The 23,396-nt window shown below is 40.0% G+C and overlaps 1 protein-coding gene across 6 annotated transcripts in view; it reads left to right on the forward strand.

Annotated features, from left to right (window-relative positions):
• The window catches only part of LOC140727645 (NXPE family member 3-like), a 129,138-nt gene that overhangs the window by 84,792 nt on the left and 20,950 nt on the right, over positions 1–23,396 (forward strand). For 3 of the 6 annotated variants that reach the window (XM_073045260.1, XM_073045258.1, XM_073045261.1), the window contains one exon: positions 4,898–5,065. The exons of 2 other annotated variants lie outside the window; for them this stretch is intronic. In XM_073045260.1, the coding sequence (XP_072901361.1) occupies positions 4,949–5,065 (117 nt within the window). In that variant the 5' untranslated portion in view covers positions 4,898–4,948. Of the gene's footprint in view, positions 1–884; positions 977–4,897; positions 5,066–23,396 lie in introns of all 6 variants that reach the window. One more of the 6 variants, XM_073045259.1, reaches the window with a different exon arrangement.

Consider the following 23,396-nt stretch of genomic DNA (forward strand, 5'->3'; position numbering starts at 1 on the left):
ATATCGGACAGTGGAAGAGGTGAGTACAGACGTAAAGGCCAGAGAGTTGCCTGTTAGTGGGATCAAACCAAAGGAAAGCCTAGCTGAGCAGTTATCCCGATCTGCTTGGGAAATAGTGAGAGAATTGAGAAAGCAGGGGACGGGAGGAGGGCGAGAAAAGTATATCAGGAAGAGACTGTGAGTTTTCCGAAGACAGCACTCACTCCCTCCAGAAGAGCCGTAAGGTTTGGCTAACTTTAAAAGTGTTGAGAAGCTAAACGGAAGCAAAAATAGATGGTGATATACCTATCTGGAGAAATACTTATTACAATGTGGATTTTATATTACTCAATTATTCATTTTTATTCATTCATTCACTCCTTTTATTCCCACCCAAATGAAAATATATATATGACAGGAATACACTGGGAAGTCTTTTCTGTGTAATGGATATAAATTTGTTCACTTACTTTTATGGGTACTGCAATGGGGGCCCTCAACTCACAGGTTGGAGGGGCTATCCCCCACAACTAGATGTTTCTTATAGCTCAACACAGGGTCATCTACTGGAGACTTCAGCCTTGGAATAACTCCTTCGTTGCCTTTTTTTAATTATTCGCATTTCTTGGTTCTTATTTGTTCAGGGAGTAGATCGATTAAGTTTTATTCTGCTAATTTAAATGATATATTGACAGATAAATACCCATGGCTAAGGACGAAGTAAAATTCATTTTTTAATGTTAATGGGCTATTAAATCCAATCAAATGTAGTAGAATTCTATCCAAGATGAAAAAAGAACAAGCCCATGTAGTATATTTACAGGAAACTCACTTAAGTGATAATGAGTATGGAAAACTAAAGAGAATGGGCTTCACTAATTTGTTTTTCTCCTCATATAAATCAGGACATAGGAGAGAAGTTGCTATTCTTATCTCAAGCAAGCTAAATTTTGAAGAAGTATTTGAAATGGGCGATAAGGAGGGCAGATATATTCTGGTAAGGGGGAATATAGACGGAAATTCAGTTACTCTATTGAATATATATGCACCCCCGGGAAGTGATATTAGTTTCTTTCAGAAAATTACTAATATTATAGTAACAGAAACAGAAGGTCTCCTGATATGTGGGAGAGACTTCAATTTACAATTACAACCAAAGTTAGACTCTTCAAATAGCAAAACCTATGAAACAAAGTCCTTACATAAGAAAGTTAATACACTTTTGAGGGTGTTGGTCTAATTGATATATGGAGGGACCTCTTCCCCAACAGAAGGGATTACACTCATTCTTCTGCCCCCACATTCTGTATATACAAGAATAGACTATTTGGAAAAGACAAAGACAAAATAAACACCTGTGGAATTGGGACAATAGATGTAAGTGACCATGCACCTATATATTTATCTGTTGATTTTGACCTGCAACTAAAGAATACTATTTGGAAACTAAATTCAAGTCTACTCAATAATCCCTACTTTAAGGAACAAATTAAAAAAGAAATTGGTTTTTACTTAGAATTCAATGATAATGGAAAGGTTTCACCTCCCATTCTATGGGATACTCTGAAGGCTATTTTAAGAGGGAAAATTATAGCGATATTTTCATTTAAGAAAAAAAAGGAATAAAACATCAGAGGAATTACAAAATAGACTGAAGGAACTAGAAAAAAACACTAGAACTAGAAAAAAAAGTTGAATTTGGCACAGGATACACTAGAGGAAATTTTAAAAATTAGGAATGAAATTAATAGTTTGGCTACACAAGAAATCAGGAAAAATTTTAACATTTCTGAAACAGAGACATTATGAAAGTGGATCGAAATCTATGAAAATACTGGTGTGGAAACTGAAAAAAAAGCAGAAAATACAATTCATAGAATTAGGGACCCAAGAACAAAAGTGATAAAAGATAAGCTAAGTGAAATTCAAGAAGCTTTTGAAGTGTTTTACAAAACTCTGAATTCTACAGTTCCAGGGGGAAGCATAACCCAAATTGACACCTTCCTGAATTCTCTAGAGTTACCCACTTTAAGCAAAGAACAAAATAGAATGATGACTGCTGACATAACTGAAGTTGAGCTAAAAGCTGCAATTAGTATGCTTAAAATAAGCAAATCACCAGGATCAGATGGGTATAGAGCAGAGTGGTACAAAGAATTTAAACATTAGTTAATTCCTGTCTTACTCCCCACACTGAACTGGGCTCTAAAAAAGGCACAAATGCCAACCAGCTGGAAGGAAGCGATAATCTCAGCTATAATGAAAGAAGGCAAGGATAAAATGGAATGTGGGTCAGTTAGACCAATATCCGTTCTTAATGTAGATTTAGAAATTTAGATTATTTACCTCCATCATGGCCAAACGATTAGAAGAGTTTCTACCCGTACTGATACATAACAATCAGACAGGTTTTATACAATAATGCCAAACACAAGACATGAAGGACACGTCACATTAAGGATCATATACAAAAAAATAAAATCAAAGCAATAGTGATAAGAGTGGACACAGAAAAGGCATTTGATTTGGTTAATTGGAATTTTCTTTACAGAGTTTTACATAGATTTGGTTTCCATGACACAATTATTAAAACTATACAGACACTATATGACAACCCTACTGCTAGGATTAAAATCAATGGATATTTATTAAATAGTCTTAACCTAGAAAGGGGCATGAGACAGGGCTATGCATGGTCACTGCTACTGTTCGCATTATATCTGGAACCATTAGCTCAATACATCAGTCAAAATGAAGATATCAGCCGAATTACTATTAAAGCGGCAGAGTATAAATTGGCTTGTTACACAGATGACATTTTGATCTATCTAGGGCAATCAACATACTCTTCATATTACTATAACCCACCAAGAGAAATCGGAAGTAGATATCCCTGGGCATGGCAAACAGAGTCTTTCAAATACTTGGGCATTATTATGCCAAAAGATTTGGCAAAATTATCAGAATGCAATTATCAGCATTTATATAAAAAAAAAGATTAAGGAAGATATAACAAGATGGAACCTAATTCCTTTTTTTAGTCTCAGTTCAAGGATTGAATCTGTTAAAATGAATATACTGCCCAGACTATTATATCTCTTTCAGATCATACCAATAGAGATTAATCAAAATCAATCCAATGAATGGAGCAAAATGTTATCAAGGTATATATATAGGTATAGGACTTATAAATCATAAGGCTACCCAGTGCTGTGTCACTCTCATCATTATCAGATTTTTATCAACAGCATGCTGATTAGTGCTGTTGTTGAAACTGCAACTTGACATTTTATCTTTATGTCTTCACTGTGCAGTCCATATATTTTTGTCAGCCCAAAATATTCTTCCTATTTTATTTAATTTCTGCAAGTTTTGCCTTTAAACCTGCATCTGTTTGTTGTAAGCTAACACAATTGTTCAACCAGGCAGATTTCTGTTTAGGTGTTGCAATTTTGCTCACACTCAATTCCATTCCTGTTTGTAACTCAGTTGTGTCTCTCACTGCTATTTCTATTGATACATTGATTCCAACTGCTCTTTTAAATGTGAGTTCTTCTTCAGTTAGGAGCATTTAAGAATGCTTTCTTGTAAGACTACACAAACTATACAATATCTTTGTGCATCATTAAGCCCATCACTGAACTGACAATGCTCTGACAATCTCTTCAATTCAGCCTAGTAAGTTGAAATATACTCCTCTTCCTTTTGATTCCTCTTACGAAACCTGAAGCATTCTACAATCAACAATGGTTTTGTTCCCGCATGATATTAGCAAAGCATATTTCAGCTAGTTCTGTTGGAGCAGTTAAACTTCAAAGCAAACTGTATATTTTTCCACCTATTGTATGCAGCAAAACTGGCATTTGCTTTTCATCGGCTATTTCATTCACTTCAAAAATATTACTCAGCTTGTTCAGTATACATTATCCATTTATCTGTTGTGCAATCAAACACGTCTTTCTTTATGATGCAGCCAGCCACTTCTACTTTATTTATTTATTATTTTTATTATCATCCAGTACTCACTGTTTATGAACCCATGAATTTTGTCCATTTTATGCCTATTTTTTAACTCGACCATCTTTCTCCCCATCCAAAGACATATATGCATACTATTTTAAACTCTAACATCACTCCCTCTCCTTCTCCTTCTGAAGAATGAAACATAGGTGGTAACCTTGGGCTCATTTTAAAACTACCCTGTTGCCATCATTATGTTTTGTAATTCCAAAAACTAATCAAAAGAAAAACACAGGAGTCCAGGGATAACATGTCTACTTTGTTTTATTTTAGTGGGTGTGCACATACAACAGGGTGGCATAATGACGTATGCCATTCACACTCCTCTTACAGATAACCAATAATGTATAACATATAAAATTATGTATAACAAAGAATGCTAAATCAAACAATATATTTACAATATTACTTAAATGTTACTGATATATTAAATACACAACATATCCTGCCTGTTATTTCCTCAATGATTTCCAACAGATTTGTCAGTCAAGATTTCCCATTAAGGAAACCATGATGACTTTGGCCTATTTTATTATGTGCCTGCAAATATGAAGAGAGAGAGAGAGGGAGAGGGAGAGGGAGAGGGAGAGGGAGAGGGAGAGAGAGAGAGAGAGAGAGAGAGAGAGAGTGTGCAGGATTAGACCATGTGAGATATTGAAGGACACAAGGAATAAACAGAGTATGGGATTCAACAATCAAATGTTGCAAATGTTGAAAATCCAAAATAATAACAGAAATGCTTGGATTCATTTGAGGAAAGTCAAGAGTATTCGTGGATGACAAAATTGTTTGAATGTTTGTTTTTAATGGTGCTGCCAATTAAAATGAAAATTTGCATATGAATTACCGTTATAGCGTTGTCAGACTGGGTTTCAATGTTTGTTCTGTGCTATTGCAGATTTAAGCTCCAGAAGTGATTACTAACACAAGCTCACTGTGAGCTCCAAACATGGAAGATCAACACTCAAAAAAGTCCACCCTCTTTTGTTCACCTTTCCGTTGGGGTTTTGTCCTGTTGTTACTCATTGGATTGATGGCGATGGTTCTAAATTTTCAATGGATGAAGGTGTGTAGAATAAATGCAACAATATGTTCATGATGTAGATAGATGAAACAAAAATTTGACGTGTTGAGTATAACAATGCAATGTTTATGTATGGTGACTTCTTGCTGCAATCTGAATATTTGACTTTGTGTTAAACCTTTTCATTGGAATATCTGATTTAATTACACATACTGTTTCTACAACTTAATATCTGATTGAAATGTGTTACCTGTCTTTTGCCCATATTTCTTTATATCTCTCTCTGTTCACCTATGCAAATTCCAAATTTGCATACTTGATTTTCCGAAATTCACATGGTCTGTGCCTTCTTTCTGCTTCCACTTCCCCGAAATTACTGTATCACTAAAACATATTTGCTTAAAGTTCTCTGGATTTAGAATTCAGAATGTAATATTCTCATTTCCTTTTTTTAAAGTCTTTGGAAATCCACTGGTCTACAGAATACACCCTTCTTTACTATAACTGGCCCAGATTCTTCAGTTGTACTGATGCAATTTTCCATACTTCCACAGTGAAATGGTGAGCACCTTCAGGATATCTGCTCATGAACTTGACTTGACAATCCTGAAGTTTCAGCCAAAGGCTTATTGTTTCTCAGTAGATTATGCTCTTTTGAATCTTTCTCCACTGTAATCAAAAGAAAAATAATCTGAATTGTCAAAAAAGAAGTCTTTATGAGCCATTTGCTGTAAAATATCCTGAACATTTTAGGTGCTTGTTGTGAGGTCTCAGAATTTAAATGCTATAAGAGCAACAGGCTTTCTTCTTACAGAAACATCCGCATGATGCTAAGCTAGAACACATCATCAGTGATATTACCTGGGGTCGTCAGGTGTTTCGGGTCTTTCAACATCATACACCCTCACCCAGTCGACCCGACCGGGGTTAATCAGATCCCAGCCTGTGCCCCAGCGGATCTGCCCTCTTTATCCAGAGCCATCTTGACGCTTTCTCTGCTGCGTCTGTGGTGGTAGAAATGGCTCCTCTTCTTGTCTCTCCCATGATTCCAAGTGCAGTGTATACTTTGCAGAGCGACTTTAATTACTGCTTACAGTGAGACGCTATGTATGTAATTTCTTCACACAAATAGCTATAAAGACAAAAATTGTAAGGTTGGCTGTATTTAAGCTTTTATGATACAAATATTCAGTTTTAATTAAGTGCTCCTTTAAATATTTAAAATATCAGTTTCCTTTCCTTCTTCGTTGATCCCTGTCTATGAGAATTCTTTCATGTGTTTGGCTGTTCAGCTGTTTTTCGCCTGAAGTCGATTGTGTGAACATGAAGAAAAATTGTAAAAGGTCAAAGTTAGAGTTCTTTGCTTAAATGCACCAATACTTTGTAACAAGTTAAGTAAACTGATGGCAGAAACAAGCATAAATATGAATGAATAGATATTACAGAAACAAGATAGCAAGATGACAAAGCTGGATACTGAACATTTTGGATAATTTGACAATTTTGAAGAATATGCCAAAATAAAAAGGAAGTTGCGAGCTTCTGTTAACAATGAATGACGGTGCAGGAGTGAAAAATTATGGTCGTTTGGAAGATCAAGTTGTAGAGTCACTTCAAGTGAGAGTGAAAAATAGCAAGGGAAAGCAGCTACTGGTGGCTATGTTCTATAGACTCTCTAGGGCAGAACATAAATCAAGCAATTGCAGGAACGGTAAGAAAAGTTATGGCAATAATTGTGGGTGTATTTAATCTTCATATATGTCAATCAATTGGCAAGATAAACATGGTGTGATGTAACTTTACAAAGTGTTCATGATTCCTCGTACAATGCATTGTGGAACAATCCTGGTATGAAATATTTTAGATCTGCAAATATTCTATATACTTTATAATGAGACAGAATCAGTGATAGTTGCTTAGTAAAGAGTCTTCATAGAGAGAAAAGGATTTCATTTTCATTTTGAGAATAATAAAATTTGTTCTAAAACTAATGATTTAAAATTGAAATAAATTTACAAAGGTGTAAGGTAAAATTGCCTAAAATAGACTGGGAAAATAATTAAAATAATAAGGAGGGGCAAGCATTCACATAACATCTCAATGAAGGTGTATAAAATGAGGTACAAGGAGGATGATCAATCCATGACTAAGTAAAGAATCAGAATCAGGTTTATTATCACTGGCATGTGGCATGAAATTTGTTAACTTAGCAGCAGCAGTTCAGTGCAAAACATAATCTAGCAGAGAGAGAGAGAAAAAAAATGTAATAATAAATAAACAAGTAAATCAATTACATATATTGAATAGTTTATAAAAATGTGCAAAAACAGAAATACTGTACATTAAAATAAGTGAAGTAGTGTCCAAAGCTTCAATGCCCATTTAGGAATTGGATGGCAAATGGGAAGAAGCTGTTCCTGAATCGCTGTGTGTGTGCCTTCAGGCTTCTGTACCTCCTACCTGATGGTAACAGTGAGAAAAGGACATGCTCTGGGTGCTGGAGGTCCTTAATAATGGATGCTGCTTTTCTGAGACACCGCTCCCTGAAGATATCCTGGGTACTTTGTAGGCTAGTACCCAAGATGGGGCTGACTAGGTTTACAACCTTCTGCAGCTTCTTTTGGTCCTGTGCAGTAGCCCCTCCATACCAGATAGTGATGCAGCCTGTCAGAATGCTCTCCACAGTACATCTATAGATTAGATTAGATTAGATTTAGATTACATTAGATTCAACTTTATTGTCATTGTGCTGAGTACAGATACAAAGCCAAATGAAATGCAGTTAGCATCTAACTAGAAATACAAAGAATTGTGTTACTAACAAAATAACTGTGAATAAAAAGTAAGTGCTACAGCACACAAATATAGAAGTACTGAGACAGTACAATATGGGTGCAATACTGCTTAGTTCTGTGATGTGAGGGTCAGCAGGGTCACAGCCTCAGGGAAGAAGCTCTTCCTGTGCCTGCTGGTGTGGGAGCAGAGGCTCCTGTAACACCTACCGGATGGGAGGAGAGTAAAAAGTCCATGGTTAGTGTGAGATGCATCATTGATAATCTGTTTCACCCTGCCCAGGCAGCATTTATGGTAGATGTTCTCAATGGTGGTCAATTGGGTGCCGATAATCCACTGGGCAGTTTTCACCACACGCTGGAGTTCTTTGTGGTCTGATATGGGACAATTGCCATACCACACTGAGATGTAGTTGGTGAGTATGCTCTCAATGGTACAGCGGTAAAATTCCGTCAGTATCCTGGGACAGGGGTGAGCTTTCTTGATGCTCCGCTGGAAATAAAGGCGCTGTTGCGCTTTTTTGATCAGGATGGAGGAGTTCAGGGACCAGGTGAGATCCTCGGAAATGTGGACACCAAGGAATATAGAAGTTTTTGATTGTATTTGTTGACATGCCAAAACTCTTCAGACCCCTAATAAAATATAACTGCTGTCTTGCCTTCTTTATGACTACATCGATGTGTTGGGACCAGGTTAGATCCTCAGAGATCTTGACACCCAGGAACTTGAAGCTGCTCACTCTCTCCACTTCTGATCCCTCTATGAGGATTGGTACATGTTCCTTAAAGTCACAATCAGCTCTTTTGTCTTCGTGATGTTGAGTGCCAGGTTGTTGCTGTGGCACCACTCCACTAAGTTGGCATATCTCACTCCTGTACACCCTCTCGTCGCTATCTGAGATTCTACCAACAATGGTTGTATCATCAGAAATTTTGTAGATGTTAAGAATTGTGTTGAATTGACTGGAAGAGCTCATATTTGAAAGTGTACTGTGAGCGAGTTGATGTGGTAAATCTTGAAAAATTGTGTAGAATGGCTAACAAAAGTAAAACAAAATGAGGATGTAAATGTGTGTGTGAATAAACCAGCAAGAAATATAACAATGGACAGCAAGAGTTTCTCCAAGAACACATACAAAAGAGTGCAGATAAAGTAAGCTGGTCCATTGCGGAATGAGACTGTTGAATCAATAACAAGAAATAGGAAATGACAGAGACATTGAACAAATATTTTGTATCCGTTTTCATGCCAGTAGACACAGAAGGCATAGCAATAATGGTAGAAAATGAGGTTGCATTAGTTGGACTGTAAGTTAATGCAATCATTCTCACTAGAAAAAAGATTCCATGAAAACTATTAGCACTGAAGTGTAAAATGGCAGATGCTGAGAATCAGCAAAAAATGAGACAATATGAGAAATACTCAACAGGTTGGGCAATATCTATGGAAAGATAAATAGAGTCAGTGTTCCTGGTTAATTGCCTTCAAGATGATAAGGCGAGAAAAAAAATTGTAATTTGGGTTGGGAGAGTTGGGAGGATCGAGAAAAAGACAATAAAAGCTTAAAGTTCTGAAGATAGCAAATGCTTTTGACATCAGTTAGAGAGAAATATTAAACAGGATATCACAAGGTAATAGAAATTATCAGGCAGATAGGAAAAGATTCAAGGTTATTTTCAAAGTCTCCCAGAATAATATAAAATTTCTTCTGCCTCCTGGAAATTTCTAGTCTGCTTAAAAAGGAGAAGGTGCATTTAAGACTGAGAACCACATCCATGCACAGGAGGATGTATAGGGCAGAGGGAGCAAACTACCTTACAGCTTCCCACGTGCCCATCTCATCAGTCATCATCTGTCCCATCTGTGAAAGAGTCTGCAGGTTCCACAATTACCTTAATATCCATTTCAGAATCTTCAAGCCCAGAGTGAAATAAGTTGTCCTTGACCACAAGCATGAGCCTAAGGAGAAGAATTCTATGTACCTTTCTTATGCAATACATGTGCATATAGTCAAATTTGCATTTGTATCTAAATGAGATTATGTTTCTCTTCACTTGGTTTTTGGACTTTACACCCTAATCTTTAGTGTAAGGTTTTGTGCTCATATATTTCTCCAGCCTGGTTTAATGTATTTAGTGGAGTAAGCTTCACTGGCAAGTCTAATGTTTATTGTCTATCTCTAATTAGACCCTGTGTTACATCAGTAGGGAGTTAAATCAATCGCAAAATGCCATATAAAACAGAACACATAAGGACAACAGATAATTTCTGAAGGATGTTATTAAACAATGGGTTTGTACACCAATCTGGTATATGAGAATATTGGAAAAACCAGCCTCTTAAGCTGCATTTAATTTACTGAATGTAAATTTTTGTGCTGCCATGATGGCATTTTTTAATCAAACTTTGTCCATTAGAGTTGTTTTGCTGAAATACAGTATTTGCCGACTGTTCACAACAGGAACAGTGCAATGATTGGAACAAAATATCAACTTTTTACAATAACTGAACAAGTGTTCAAACAAGTGGTTACCTAAACCAGTTTGTTTCCTAAAATATAGCTGAGCAAATACAGTCAGCTAGGGCAGTCAAAGAACATGTTCATTTGATTTCTGGGTACCCTAGACAGTAGTTGAATTGGAATCGGTTTATTATTGCTGCATGTACTGAGATACAGTGAAAGGCTTGTCTTACATACTGTTCATACAGATAAAATCATTACACGGTGCATTTAGACAGAGCAAATTGGAACAAAAAGTGCTGAATAAAGTGTAGCAGGTAAAGCGAAAGTGCAGTGCAGGTAAGCAATAAGGTGCAAGATCTGAACAAGGTATTTTTGTGGTCAAACAGTTCATCTTACCATATCAGGGAATCATTTAATAGACAGTGGAGTAGAAGCTGTCCTCGACCCTGATGGTACATGCTATCAATTTTTTTTAATCTACTTACACACCACCCTGTATTGGTATTGAGTTTTCTGACCGTGAAGTTCTAAACTCAAACTAAGATCTTAAGCCCTATCCAATATAGCTATGGTACACTCACAAAAGGGAGGTATTAGAGTAGCCCCTTACACTTTAAAGTCTAGATCACATCCCTGTTTATCCTCCACTGTGGGCTTAGCTGCCAACACCCACTATTTGAGCAGTGGATCACCCCTCCCTACCAAGGAGCATCTACTTCCAGTGAACAAAGTCGTTTAAACACAGTTCATTAATTTTAGGGATTAATTTTAAATCCAGACAAACTCTTAAGACACATTTAAAACTCACAGAGATTTTCTATCTCATAAAAGATTCCTAAAACACAAAACAATTCCAAAACGCAGGTAAAATTCCTATAGGTTAAGCAGACTTCAACTCATTTTAATGAGTTGCAGATGAATAAGTCATCCATCGCAGATGTTGAATGTAGAGGAATGATTTTTTGTTCCTTGTATTTCTGTCATTCTTCTTGATGTTACTTGATCATTCCTAACAGGTCTGACTGCACTGTAACATTTATACTGGGTTTTTTTTGTTTTCCTCTTTGGATAACTTCTTACACATATAATATCTTTGCATTTACCTTTCACACTGATGATAGAAACATGGAAAGCCTACAACATAATATAGGCCCTTTGGCCCCCAATGCTGTGCGGAACATGTACTTGTCACGTACCCTGTGACTGGGTTACCAAACCAGCAGAAATGGAATGATACGTTCGAGTCTGGTGGTACTGTAACTAAAGGTGTTTATTAGTAAACTAAGTAATACAGTATCAAAAATGCAAATATACATATAAAACAGGTTAGCAATGATAAATATAGAAGTGTAGGAATAAGAATCAAAACCAAGCTCTATCATAGTCTAGGGGTAAATGAATAGTCTTAAGATAATGCAGAGTTCAGTTCAGTTCAGTTTGGGTTGAGGTAGTTGCTGTTGTGACGTTGGAGAGAGAGAGAGAGAGAGAGAGATGAGCAGGTGCAGCAGGCAAACCTTCCATTGTCTTCTTGTTCCATTGTACCGTTGTGGTCACCGATTATGATCCCTCTGTTCCAAGCCAGACCGTTCTTCAGTGGTGGACTCGTCACCCAGGCGAGGATGGACACACACACAAGCCCCCACCGGCCTGGTTTCACACACTGTGAGCCTCTGACCGATTCCCCTGAATTGATCCTCCAAACCCCCACCTTCCACAACACTCTTTCAGTGTCCAGTGGCGTGTCTGCTTGTGTCTCAGCAGACTCGTCTTTTATCTCCCCAGCCGGGGTACCAGCCATCCATCAACTGATCAAGTCCATCAAACTGGCCACTCCCTCCTGTCTCAGCAGGCACTTGGCATCACTCTGCTGTGTCAGCAAGGATTCACACAAGCAGGCAAAGTCCTTGAAAGTAAAGTCAATAATCAGCGAAGAAGCCATAATTTTAAATCCTTGTGTCTCTCTCATTATCGGCATGTGCAGCATGGCGCCTCTCCCCCTCTTTATCTCTCTCTCGTTAGCAGCATAGTTCATGGTGGTCAACTCTGGACCCCATCTCCCCATGGTTTGCTCATCACACATAACATACTTAATTAGAAATAAGATACATAGAAACATATAAAATCTACAGCACAATACAGGTCCTTTGGCCCACAAAGCGGTGCCGAACATGTCCTTACCTTAGAACTACCTAGGCTTATCCGTAGCCCTCTATTTTTCTAAGCTCCATATATCCATCCAGGAGTCTCTTAAAAGACCCTATCATTTCCACCTCCACCACCATCGCCGGCAGCCAATTCCACGCACTCACCACTCTCTGCGTAAAACATTTACCCCTGACATCCCCTCTGTACCTGCTTCCAAGCACCTTAAAACTATGGCCTCTCATGCTAGCCATTTCAGCCCTGGGAAAAAGCCTCTGACTATCCACACAGTCAACGCCTCTCATTATCTTGTACACCTCTATCAGGTCAACTCTCATCCTCCATCGCTCCAAGGAGAAAAGGCTGAGTTCACTCAACCTATTCTCATAAGGCATGCTCCCCAATCCAGGCAACATCTTTGTAAATTTCCTCTGCACCCTTTCTATGGTTTCCACGTCCTTCCTGTACTGAGGCAACCAGAGTTCAGCACAGCACTCCAAGTGAGGTCTGACCAGGATCCTATATAGCTTCAACATTACCTCTCAGCTCTTAAACTCAATCCCACGATTGGTGAAGGACAATGCATCATATGCCTTCTGAACCACAGAGTCGACCTGCATAGCAGATTTGAGTGTCCTATGGACTCAGACTCCAAGATCTCTCTGATCCTCAACACTGCCAAGAGTCTTGCATTAATGCTGTATTCTGCCATCATTTTTGACCGACCAAAAATAACCACCTCACACTTATCTGGGTTGAACTCCATCTGCCACTTCTCAGCCCAGTTTTGCATCCCATCAATGTCCTGTTGTAACCTGTGACAGTACTCCACACTACCCACAACACCCCCAACCTTTGTGTCATCAGCATATTTACTAACCCATCCCTCCACTTCCTCATCCATGTCATGCATAAAAATCACAAAGAGTAGGGGTCCCAGAACAGATCCCTGAGGCACACCACTGGTCACTGGCCTCCATGCAGAATATGACCCATCTACAACCACTCTTTGCCTTCTGTGGGCAAGCCTGTTCCGGATCCACAAAGCAAGGTCCCCTTGGATCCCATGCTTCCTTACTTTCTCAATAAGCCTTGCATGGGGTACCTTATCAAATGCTTTCCTGAAATCCATATACACTGCATCTACGGCTCTATCTTCATCAATGTGTTTAGTCACATCCTCAAAAAATTCATTCAGGCTCGTAAGGCACGACTTGCCTTTGACAAACCATGCTGACTATTTCTAATCATATTACGCCTGTCCAATGCTCATAAATCTTTCATCTCAGGATCTTCTCCATAAGCTTACCAATCACTGAAGTAAGACTCACTGGTTTATAATTTCCTGGGCTATCCCTACTTCCTTTCCTGAATAAGGGAACAACATCCACAACCCTCCAGTCCCCTAGAACCTCTACCATCCTCATTGATGATGCAAAGATCATTGCCAGAGGCTCAGCAATCTCCTCCCTCATTTCCCACAGCAGCCTTGGGTACATCCCGTCCAGTCCCAATGACTTATCCAACTTGATGCTTTCCAAAATATCTAGCACATCCTCTTCCTTAATATCCATATGCTTAAGCTTTTCAGTCCATTGCAAGTCGTCCCTACAATCACCAAGATCCTTTTCCATAGTGAATACTGAAGCAAAGTATTCATTAAGTACCTCTGCCATCTCTTCCGGTTCCATACACACTTTTCCACTGTCACACTTGATTGGTTCTATTCTCCTGTCTGCTCCTTGATGTCCCTGTTACTATTGGATTGTCTATGAAAAACACCCAGTAGAGCTATTCCTAACTTCCACCCACAGAGACTCCGTAGGCAATCCCTCCATGATTTCCTCCTTTTCTGCAGCCGTGACACTATCTCTGATCAACAGTGCCATGCCCCCACCTCCTTTGCCTTCCTCCCTGTCCTTTCTGAAACATCCAAAGCCTGTCACTTGAAATTACCTAGGGTTATCTATACCCCTCTTTTTTCAAGCTCCGTGTATCTATCCAAGAGTTTCTGAAGATATCCTATCATATCTGCCTCCACCACCATCGCTGGCAGCCCATTCCATGCACTCACCACTCTCTGTGTAAAAAAACTTACCCTTGCCATCTCCTCTGTACTTACTTCCAAGCACCTTAAAACTGTGTCCTCTCGTGATGGCCGTTTCAGCCCTAGGAAAAAGCCTCTGACTATCGACACAATCAATGCCTCTCATCATCTTATACACCTCTCATCCTGCGCCGCTCCAAGGAGAAAAGGCCAAGTTCACTCAATCTGTTCTCATAAAGCACGCTCCCCAATCCAGGCAACGTCCTTGTAAATCTCCTCTGCACCCTTTCCATAGCTTCAAATTTTTTAATGTCTTTTATTACCTCACAGCTCTTAAACTCAAACCCATGGTTGATGAAGACCAATGCTCCATATGCCGCCTCAACCACATAGTCAACTTGCGCGGCAACCTTGAGTATCCTATGGACTTGGATCCCAAGATCCCTCTGATTCTCCAAACTGTCAAGAGTCTTACCATTAATACTGTATTCTGCCATTATACTTGACCTACCAAAATGAACCACCTCACACTTATCTGGTTTGAACAACATCTGCAACTTCTCAGCCCAGTTTTACATCCTATCATTGTCCTGCTATAACCTCTGACAGCCCTCCACACTATCCACAACACCCCCAACCTTTGTGTCATCAGCAGATTTACTAACCCATCCCTCCACTTCCTCATCCAGGTCATTTATAAAAATCACAAAGAGAAGGGGTACCATAGAACCATCGAACACTGCAGCACAGTACAAGCCCTTCAGCCCTCCATGTTGTGCTGACCCATATAATCCTTTAAAAAGTACTAAACCCACACTACCCCATAACCCTCCATTTTTCTTTCATCCATGTGCCTGTCCAAGAGGCTCTTAAATACCCCTAATGTTTTAGCCTCCACCACCATCCCTGGCAAGTCATTCCAGGCAATCACAACCCTCTGTGTAAAAAACTTACCCCTGATGTTTCCCCTAAACTTCCCTCCCTTAATTTTGTGCATATGCCCTCTGGTGTTTGCTGTTTGTGCCCTGGGAAACAGGTACTGACTATCTACCCTATCTATGCCTCTCGTAATCTTGTAGACCTCTATCAAGTCCCCTCTCATTCTTTTACACTCCAAAGAGCAAAGTCCCAGCTCTGCTAACCTTTCTTCATATGACTTGTTCTCAAAGCCAGGCAATATCCTGTAAATCTCCTCTGCACCCTCTCCATAGCTTCCACACCCTTCCTATAATTAGGTGACCAGAATTGAACACAATACTCTAAGTGCGGTCTCACCAGAGATTTGTAGAGTTGCAACATGACCTCTCTACTCTTGAACTCAATCCCCCTGTTAATGAAGCCTAGCATCCCATAGGCCTTCTTAACTACCCTATCAACCTATGCAGCGACCTTGAGGGATGTATGGATTTGAACCCCAAGGTCCCTTTGTTCATCCACACTCTTAAGTAACTGACCATAAATCCTGTATTCAGTCTTCCAGTTTGTCCTTCCAAAATGCATCACCTCACAGTTTTCTGGTTTGAACTCCATCTGCCATTTTTCTGCCCAACTCTGCACCCTGTCTATATCCTCTTGTAACCTTCAACAACCTACAGCTCCATCCACAACTCCTCCAATCTTCGTGTCATCTGCAAACTTACTCACCCATCCTTCCACCTCTATATCCAGGTCATTTATAGAAAACACAAATAGCAGGGGTCCCAGGACAGATCCCTGCAACACTCCACTAGTCACTGACCTCCAGGCAGAATACTTTCCTTCCACAGCTACCCTCTGCTTTCTTCCTTTAAGCCGATTTTTTATCCAAACAGCCAAGGTTCCACTTATCCCATGCCTCGTGACTTTCTGGATGAATCTCTCGTGAGGGACCTTGTCGAATGCTTTGGTAAAGTCCATGTAGACCACATCCACTGCTATAACCTCATCAATTTCTTTTGCTACCTCTTCAAAAAACTCAATCAGGCTCTTGAGGCACAATCTTCCCTTCACAAAGCCATGTTGACTATCCATGAGTAGACTGCATTCTCCAAATGCTCGTAGATCCTATCCTTAAGAATCCTTTCCAGAAGTTTGCAGACCACCAACGTAAGACTCACCAGTCTATAGTTCCCAGGTTTCTCTCTATTACCTTTTTTAAACAAGGGAACTACATTTGTCATTCTCCAGTCCTCCGACACTTCCCCTGTAGCCAAAGAGGATTCAAAGATCACAGCTAATGCTCCTGTGATTTCTTCTCTCAATTCCCACAACAGCCTGGGGTGTATCATATCCGGCCCTGGGGATTTATCAGTCTTAATGTTTTTAAGAAGATCCAGCACTTCTTCTTCCTTAATCTCCACACTGTCCAGCACACAGGCCCGCTCTACTTCAACCTCATCCTGATCACGATCCTTTTCACTTGTGAATACTGAAGTAAAGTACCAGAATAGATCCCTGAGGCACACCACTGGTCACTGATCTCCATGCAGAATATAATCTGTCTACAACCACTTCTGTGGGCAGGCCATTTCTGGATCCACAAAGCAAGGTCCCCTTGGATCCCATGCCTCCTTACTTTCTCAATAAGCCTTGCAAGGAGTACCTTATCAAATGCCTTACTGAAATCCATTTACACTACATCTACTGTTCTACCTTCATCAATGTGTTTAGTCACATCCTCAAAAAATTCAGTCAGGCTCGTAAGGCATGACCTGCCCTTGACAAAGCCATGCTGACTATTCCTAATCATATTATGCCTCTCCAAACGTTCATAAATTTTGCCTCTCAGGATCTTTTCCATCAATTTACCAACCATTGAAGACTCACTGGTCTATAATTTTCTGGGCTATCTCTACTCCCTTTCTTGAATAAGGGAATAACATCTGCAACCCTCCAATACTCTGGAACCTCTCCCGTCCCCATTGATGATGCAAAGATCATTGCCGGAGGCTCAGCAATCTCCTGCCTCGCCTCCCACAGTAGCCTAGGGTACATCTTGTCCCATATCGGTGACTTATCCAAGTTGATGCTTTCCAATAGCTCCAGCACATCCTGTTTCGTAATGTCTATATGCTCAAGCTTTTCAATCTGTTGTAAGGCATCCCTTCAATTGCCAGGATCCTTTTCTGTAGTGAATGCTGAAGCAGCTGATCTGAAAGCTTCTGGGGACAGAGTTCCTAGGTACCCATAATTAATGCTGGGAATTCTGACTCTGAGTACACAACCCTTCCAACTATTGACAGATCAGTTATGTGATGTGCTAAGTGATGATATCAATCTGGTCTGCAGGCTTCCTTTCTAAGCAAATTCCTTGTCTGGTTCAATCCAAGTTCAATTAGTACAACATCTTTGACTTCTACTACATCTAGCCCAGTTCTGGGGGCCAGCATCCTGTGTTCGACAGTGCTGTTTTATTTGGAAAGTAGTCCTTTTAACTTCAAACCAATTATTGCTTGCTACTTACTTCAAAAACCAAAGACAGGTTCTTGTTTAAGACAAGAAGCTGAACAATGAATATTGATTAGAAATTTAACTTACTCAGAACAACTCTTTGATCTCTAGAAGCTCACAGCTGCAAGGTTAGAAAGCTGAAGTTGGCAAAAAGGCTGACTGGCCCTGGACAGTGATTATACATCACAAAACAATGTCACTTTATATGCATACAGTTTATGTATATAACAGCACTTGTACATTATGTTTACCGGATTGTTTTTATTTTTATATATCATGTCTTTTAGTTTGTTATTTTTGTGTTCTTTATGTTATTTATGCTGCATCAGACCCAGAGTAATGAACATTTAATTCTCCTTTACATTTGTGTACTGAGGAATGACATTAAACATTCTTGGATCTTAAATCTTCCATCTGATGGAAGAGAGGAGAAGAGAAATTACTTGGGCTGTGTGGGGTCTTTGATTATGCTGGCTACTTTACTGTGGCAGCAAAGTGTACAGAGAGAGTCAGTGGAGGGGAGGCTGGTTTATATGTTGTGCTGAGCTGCATCCACATCTCTGTAGCTTCTTGTTGTCATGGGCAGAGCAGCTGCCCCATTAAGCATCCATACAGGATGTTTCTCGTGGGGTTAAATTGATAAGGGCTGATGGGGATGTGTTAGGTTGAAAGGAAAGGTTAAAGGTTTGAAAGCTCCATGGTTTTCAAGGGATATTAGAAACTTGGTTCGGAAAAAGAGGGATGTCTACAATAGATATAGGCAGTATGGAGTAAAGGAATTGCTCGAGGAATATAAAGAATGTAAAAGGAATCTTAAGAAAGAGATTAGAAAAGCTAAAAGAAGATATGAGTTTGGTTTGGCAAATAAGGTGGAAGTAAATCTGAAAGGTTTCTACAGTTATATTAAAAGCAAGAGGATAGTGAGGGATAAAATTGGTCCCTTAGAGAATCAAGGTGGTCAGCTATGTGTGGAGCAGAGGGAGATGGGAGAGATTTTGAACGATTTCTTCTCTTCGGTATTCACTAAGGAGAAGGATATTGAATTGTGTAAGGTGTGGGAAACAAGTACGGAAGTTATGGAACCTATGACAATTAAAGAGGTGGAAGTACTGGCACTTTTAAGAAATTTAAAAGTGGATAAATCTCCAGGTCCTGACAGGATATTCCCCAGGACCTTGAGGGAAGTTTGTGTAGAGATAGCAGGAGCTCTGACGGAGATCTTTCAGATGTCATTAGAAACGGGGATTGTGCCGGAGGATTGGTGTATTGCTCATGTGGTTCCATTGTTTAAAAAGGGTTCTAGAAGTAAGCCTAGCAATTATAGACCTGTCAGTTTGACATCAGTGGTGGGTAAATTAATGGAAAGTATTCTTAGAGATAGTATTTATAATTATCTGGATAGACAGGATCTGATTAGGAGTAGCCAGCATGGATTTGTGCGTGGAAGGCCATGTTTGACAAACCTTATTGAATTTTTTGAAGTAGTTACGAGGAATGTTGACGAGGGTAAGGCAGTGGATGTAGTCTATATGGACTTCAGCAAGGCCTTTGACAAAGTTCCACATGGAAGGTTAGTTAAGAAGGTTCAGTCGTTAGGTATTAATGCTGGAGTAATAAAATGGATTCAACAGTGGCTAAATGGGAGATGCCAGAGAGTAGTGGTGGATAATTGTTTATCGGGATGGAGGCCGGTGACTAGCGGGGTGCCTCAGGGATCTGTTTTGGGCCCAATGTTGTGTGTAATATACATAAATGATCTGGATGATGGGGTGGTAAATTGGATTAGTAAGTATGCCGATGATACTAAGGTAGGAGGTGTTGTGGATAATGAGGTGGGTTTTCAAAGCTTGCAGGGAGATTTATGCCCATTAGAAGAATGGGCTGAACGTTGGCAGATGGAGTTTAATGCTGAGAAGTGTGAGGTTCTACATTTTGGCAGGAATAATCCAAATAGAACATACAGGGTGAATGGTAGGGCATTGAGGAATGCAGTGGAACAGAGAGATCTAGGAATAACAGTGCATAGTTCCCTGAAGGTGGAGTCTCATGTAGATACGGTGGTGAAGAAGGCTTTTGGAATGCTGGCTTTTATAAATCAGAGCATTGAGTACAGAAGTTGGGATGTAATGTTAAAATTGTACAAGGCATTGGTAAGGCCAAATTTGGAATATTGTGTACAGTTCTGGTCACCGAATTATAGGAAAGATATCAATAAATTAAAGAGAGTGCAGAGACGATTTACTAGGATGTTACCTGGGTTTCAGCACTTAAGTTACAGAGAAAGGTTGAACAAGTTAGGTCTCTATTCATTGGAGCGTAGAAGGTTGAGGGGGGATTTGATGGAGGTATTTAAAATGTTGAGAGGGATAGATAGAGTTGACGTGAATAGGCTGTTTCCATTGAGAGTAGGGGAGATTCAAACGAGAGGACATGATTTGAGAGTTAGGGGGCAAAAGTTTAAGGGAAACACGAGGGGGTATTTCTTTACTCAGAGAGTGATAGCTGTGTGGAATGAGCTTCCTGTAGAAATAGTAGAGGCCAGTTCAGTTGTGTCATTTAAGGTAAAATTGGATAGGTATATGGACAGGAAAGGAGTGGAGGGTTATGGGCTGAGTGCGGGTAGGTGGGACTAGGTGAGATTAAGAGTTCGGCACAGACTAGGAGGGCCGAGATGGCCTGTTTCCGTGCTGTGATTGTTATATGGTTATATGGTCAAATTCTTCTTGCTTCTTGAGGATATCAAGGAATTGTTGAGCTTTCTTGGCCATGGTGTCTACATGGTTGATTCAGGACAGGCCATTTGTGATATTCACTCTCTGGAATCTGAAACTCTCAACCCACTTGACACCACTGATATAGGTAGGACTTCGGTCACTTACCCCTTCCTAAAGTCAATGACCAACTCTTTTGTTTTGCTGACACTACAGGAAAGATCATTGTCAGGACACCATGTCACTAAACACTATACCTCCTTCCTGTACTCCAACTCTTTGCTATTTGAGATACAACCCACTATGGTGGTATCATCTGCAAAGTTGTCAATGAAGTTAGAACAGAACCTGGCCATAGAGTCATGTGTGCACAGGGAGTATAAGAAGGGGCTGAGGACACAACCTTAAGGAGCAACAGTCTTTAGAATAATTGTGGTAGAGATGTGTCTGCCTATCTCTACTAACTGAAGGTGGAGCAGTAGTTAATAAACTACAATCTGACAAAGGTGTATTTATTGTCCAGATACTCCTGAGATGAATGTAGTATAGGAGATGTTATCCACTGTTAACCTGCGTTGGCAGTGGGTAAATTGTAATGGGTTGAGGTTGTAGGGAAAGCTTGACTTAATAAATACCATGACCAGCCTCTCAGAGCATCTATGATAGTGGATATTAGAATTACTGAGTGGTAGTCATTAAGCATATTGCCATGTATTTCTTGGATTCATGGTTGATAATGGCCTTCTTAAAGCAGGTGGGAACAACAGAAAGAAGCAGGGGAGGTTAAAAATGTTTGCAAATACCCCCACCAGCTGTCTGCACAGGATCTAAGTACACATCCAGGGACACCATTTGGGCCAAATGCTTTCTGCAGGTTCACTCTCCAGATAGCTAATCTAATACCTGCAATGGTGAATGTGGGTTCAGCTGCACTGTCAAGATGTGTGGTGATGTACTCATTCCCTTCTGTCCAAAACAAGCACAGAATGTGTTCTAAACACATCAGGAAGGGAAATGCTGTTGTCAGCAATGCTGTCCGATCTAATTTTGTTGCCTTTTAAGCATGTAGGCCCTGCCATAATTGACAGCTGTGTTGGAACTCGGTTTTTGTCTGGTGCAGTTACTTGTCATCTTTAATAGCTTTTCAGAGGGCATATTTTGGTTTCTTGTAAAGGTCAGGTTTAGTTGATTTGAATACGGCAGAGCTGAACTTTAGTAGGGTTGTATCTCCCAGTTCATTTGTGGATTTTGGTTTATCCTTTTTGGTACAGTCCTTAACATGGTGTGTGAAGGAAGAGAAGCTGGTGCAGTTACTATTACAAGAGAGAAGGTGCTCAAAATGCTTAAAGACTTAAAGGTACATAAGTAACCCAGACCAGATGAACTGCACCCTAGGGCTCAAAGGTAGCATTAGAGATTGTTATGGCATTAGAAATGATCTTTCAAAAATCATTGGACTCAGGCATAGTGCCAGAGGACTGCAAAATTACAAATGTCACTCCACTCTTTAAGAAGGGAGGAAGGCAGCAGAAAGGAAATTATAGACCAGTTAGCCTGACCTCAGTAGTTGGGAGGATGTTAGAGTCAATTGTTAAGGACGAGGTACTGGAGTACTTGGTGACACAGGACAAGATAGGACAAAGTCAGCATGGTTTCCTTCAGGGAAAATCCTGCCAGATGAACCTGTTGGAATTCTTTGAGGAGATTACAAGTAGGATAGATAAAGGGGATGCAGTGGATGTTGTATATTTGGACTTTCAGAAGGCCTTTGACAAGGTGCCACACATGAGGCTGCCTACCAGTGACTAGTGGTGTTCCACAGGGGTCGGTGTTGAGTCCACTTCTTTTTATGCTGTATATAAATGATTTAGATGATGAAATAGAAGGCTTTGTTGCCAAGTTTGCAGATGATATGAAGATTTGTGGAGGGGCAGATAGTGTTGAGGAAACAGGCAGGATGCAGAAGGACTTAGACGGTCTAGGAGAATGGACCAGGTAGTGGCAAATGAAATATAACGTTGGAAAATGTATGGCCGTGCCCTTTAGTAGTAGAAATAGATGCACAGACTATTTTCTAAATTGGGGAGAAAATCCAAAAATCTGAGATGCAGGAGGCCTTGGGAGTCCTTGTGCAGAACACCCTAAAGGTTAACCTGCAGCTTGAGTCAGTGGTGAGGAAGGCAAATGCAACTTTAGTATTCATTTCAAGAGATCTAGAATACAAGAGCAGGGATCTGATGCTGAGGCTTTATAAGGCACTGGTGAGGCCTCACGAGTATTGTGAACAGTTTTGGGCTCCTCATCTTGGAAGAGATGTGCTGGCATTGGAGAGGGTCTAGAGGAGGTTCACAACGATGATTCCAGGATACGAGGAATGTTTGATGGCTCTGGGTCTGTACTCACTGGAATTCAGAAGGATGAGGGGTGATCTCATTGAAACCTTTCAAATGTTGAAAGAACTAGACAGAGTAGATGTGGAAAGGATGTTTCCCATGTGGGAGAGTCTAGGACAAGAGGACACAGCCTCAGGATAGAGAGCCACGTCCATTCAAAACAGAGATGCGAAGAAATTTCTTTGGCCAGAGGATGGTGAATTTGTGGAATTTGTTGCCACATGCAGCTGTGGAGGCCAGGTTGTTGGGTGTATTTAAGGCAGAGATTGATAGGTTCTTGATTGGACATAGCATCGAAGGTTACGGGGAGAAGGCAGGGAAATGGCATTGAGGAGGAGAGAAAAAGGATTAGCTATGATCAAATGGCAGAGCAGACTCAATGGGCCAAATGGCC

Source organism: Hemitrygon akajei, chromosome 5 (assembly GCF_048418815.1).
Source record: "Hemitrygon akajei chromosome 5, sHemAka1.3, whole genome shotgun sequence".
Taxonomy (NCBI): domain Eukaryota; kingdom Metazoa; phylum Chordata; class Chondrichthyes; order Myliobatiformes; family Dasyatidae; genus Hemitrygon; species Hemitrygon akajei.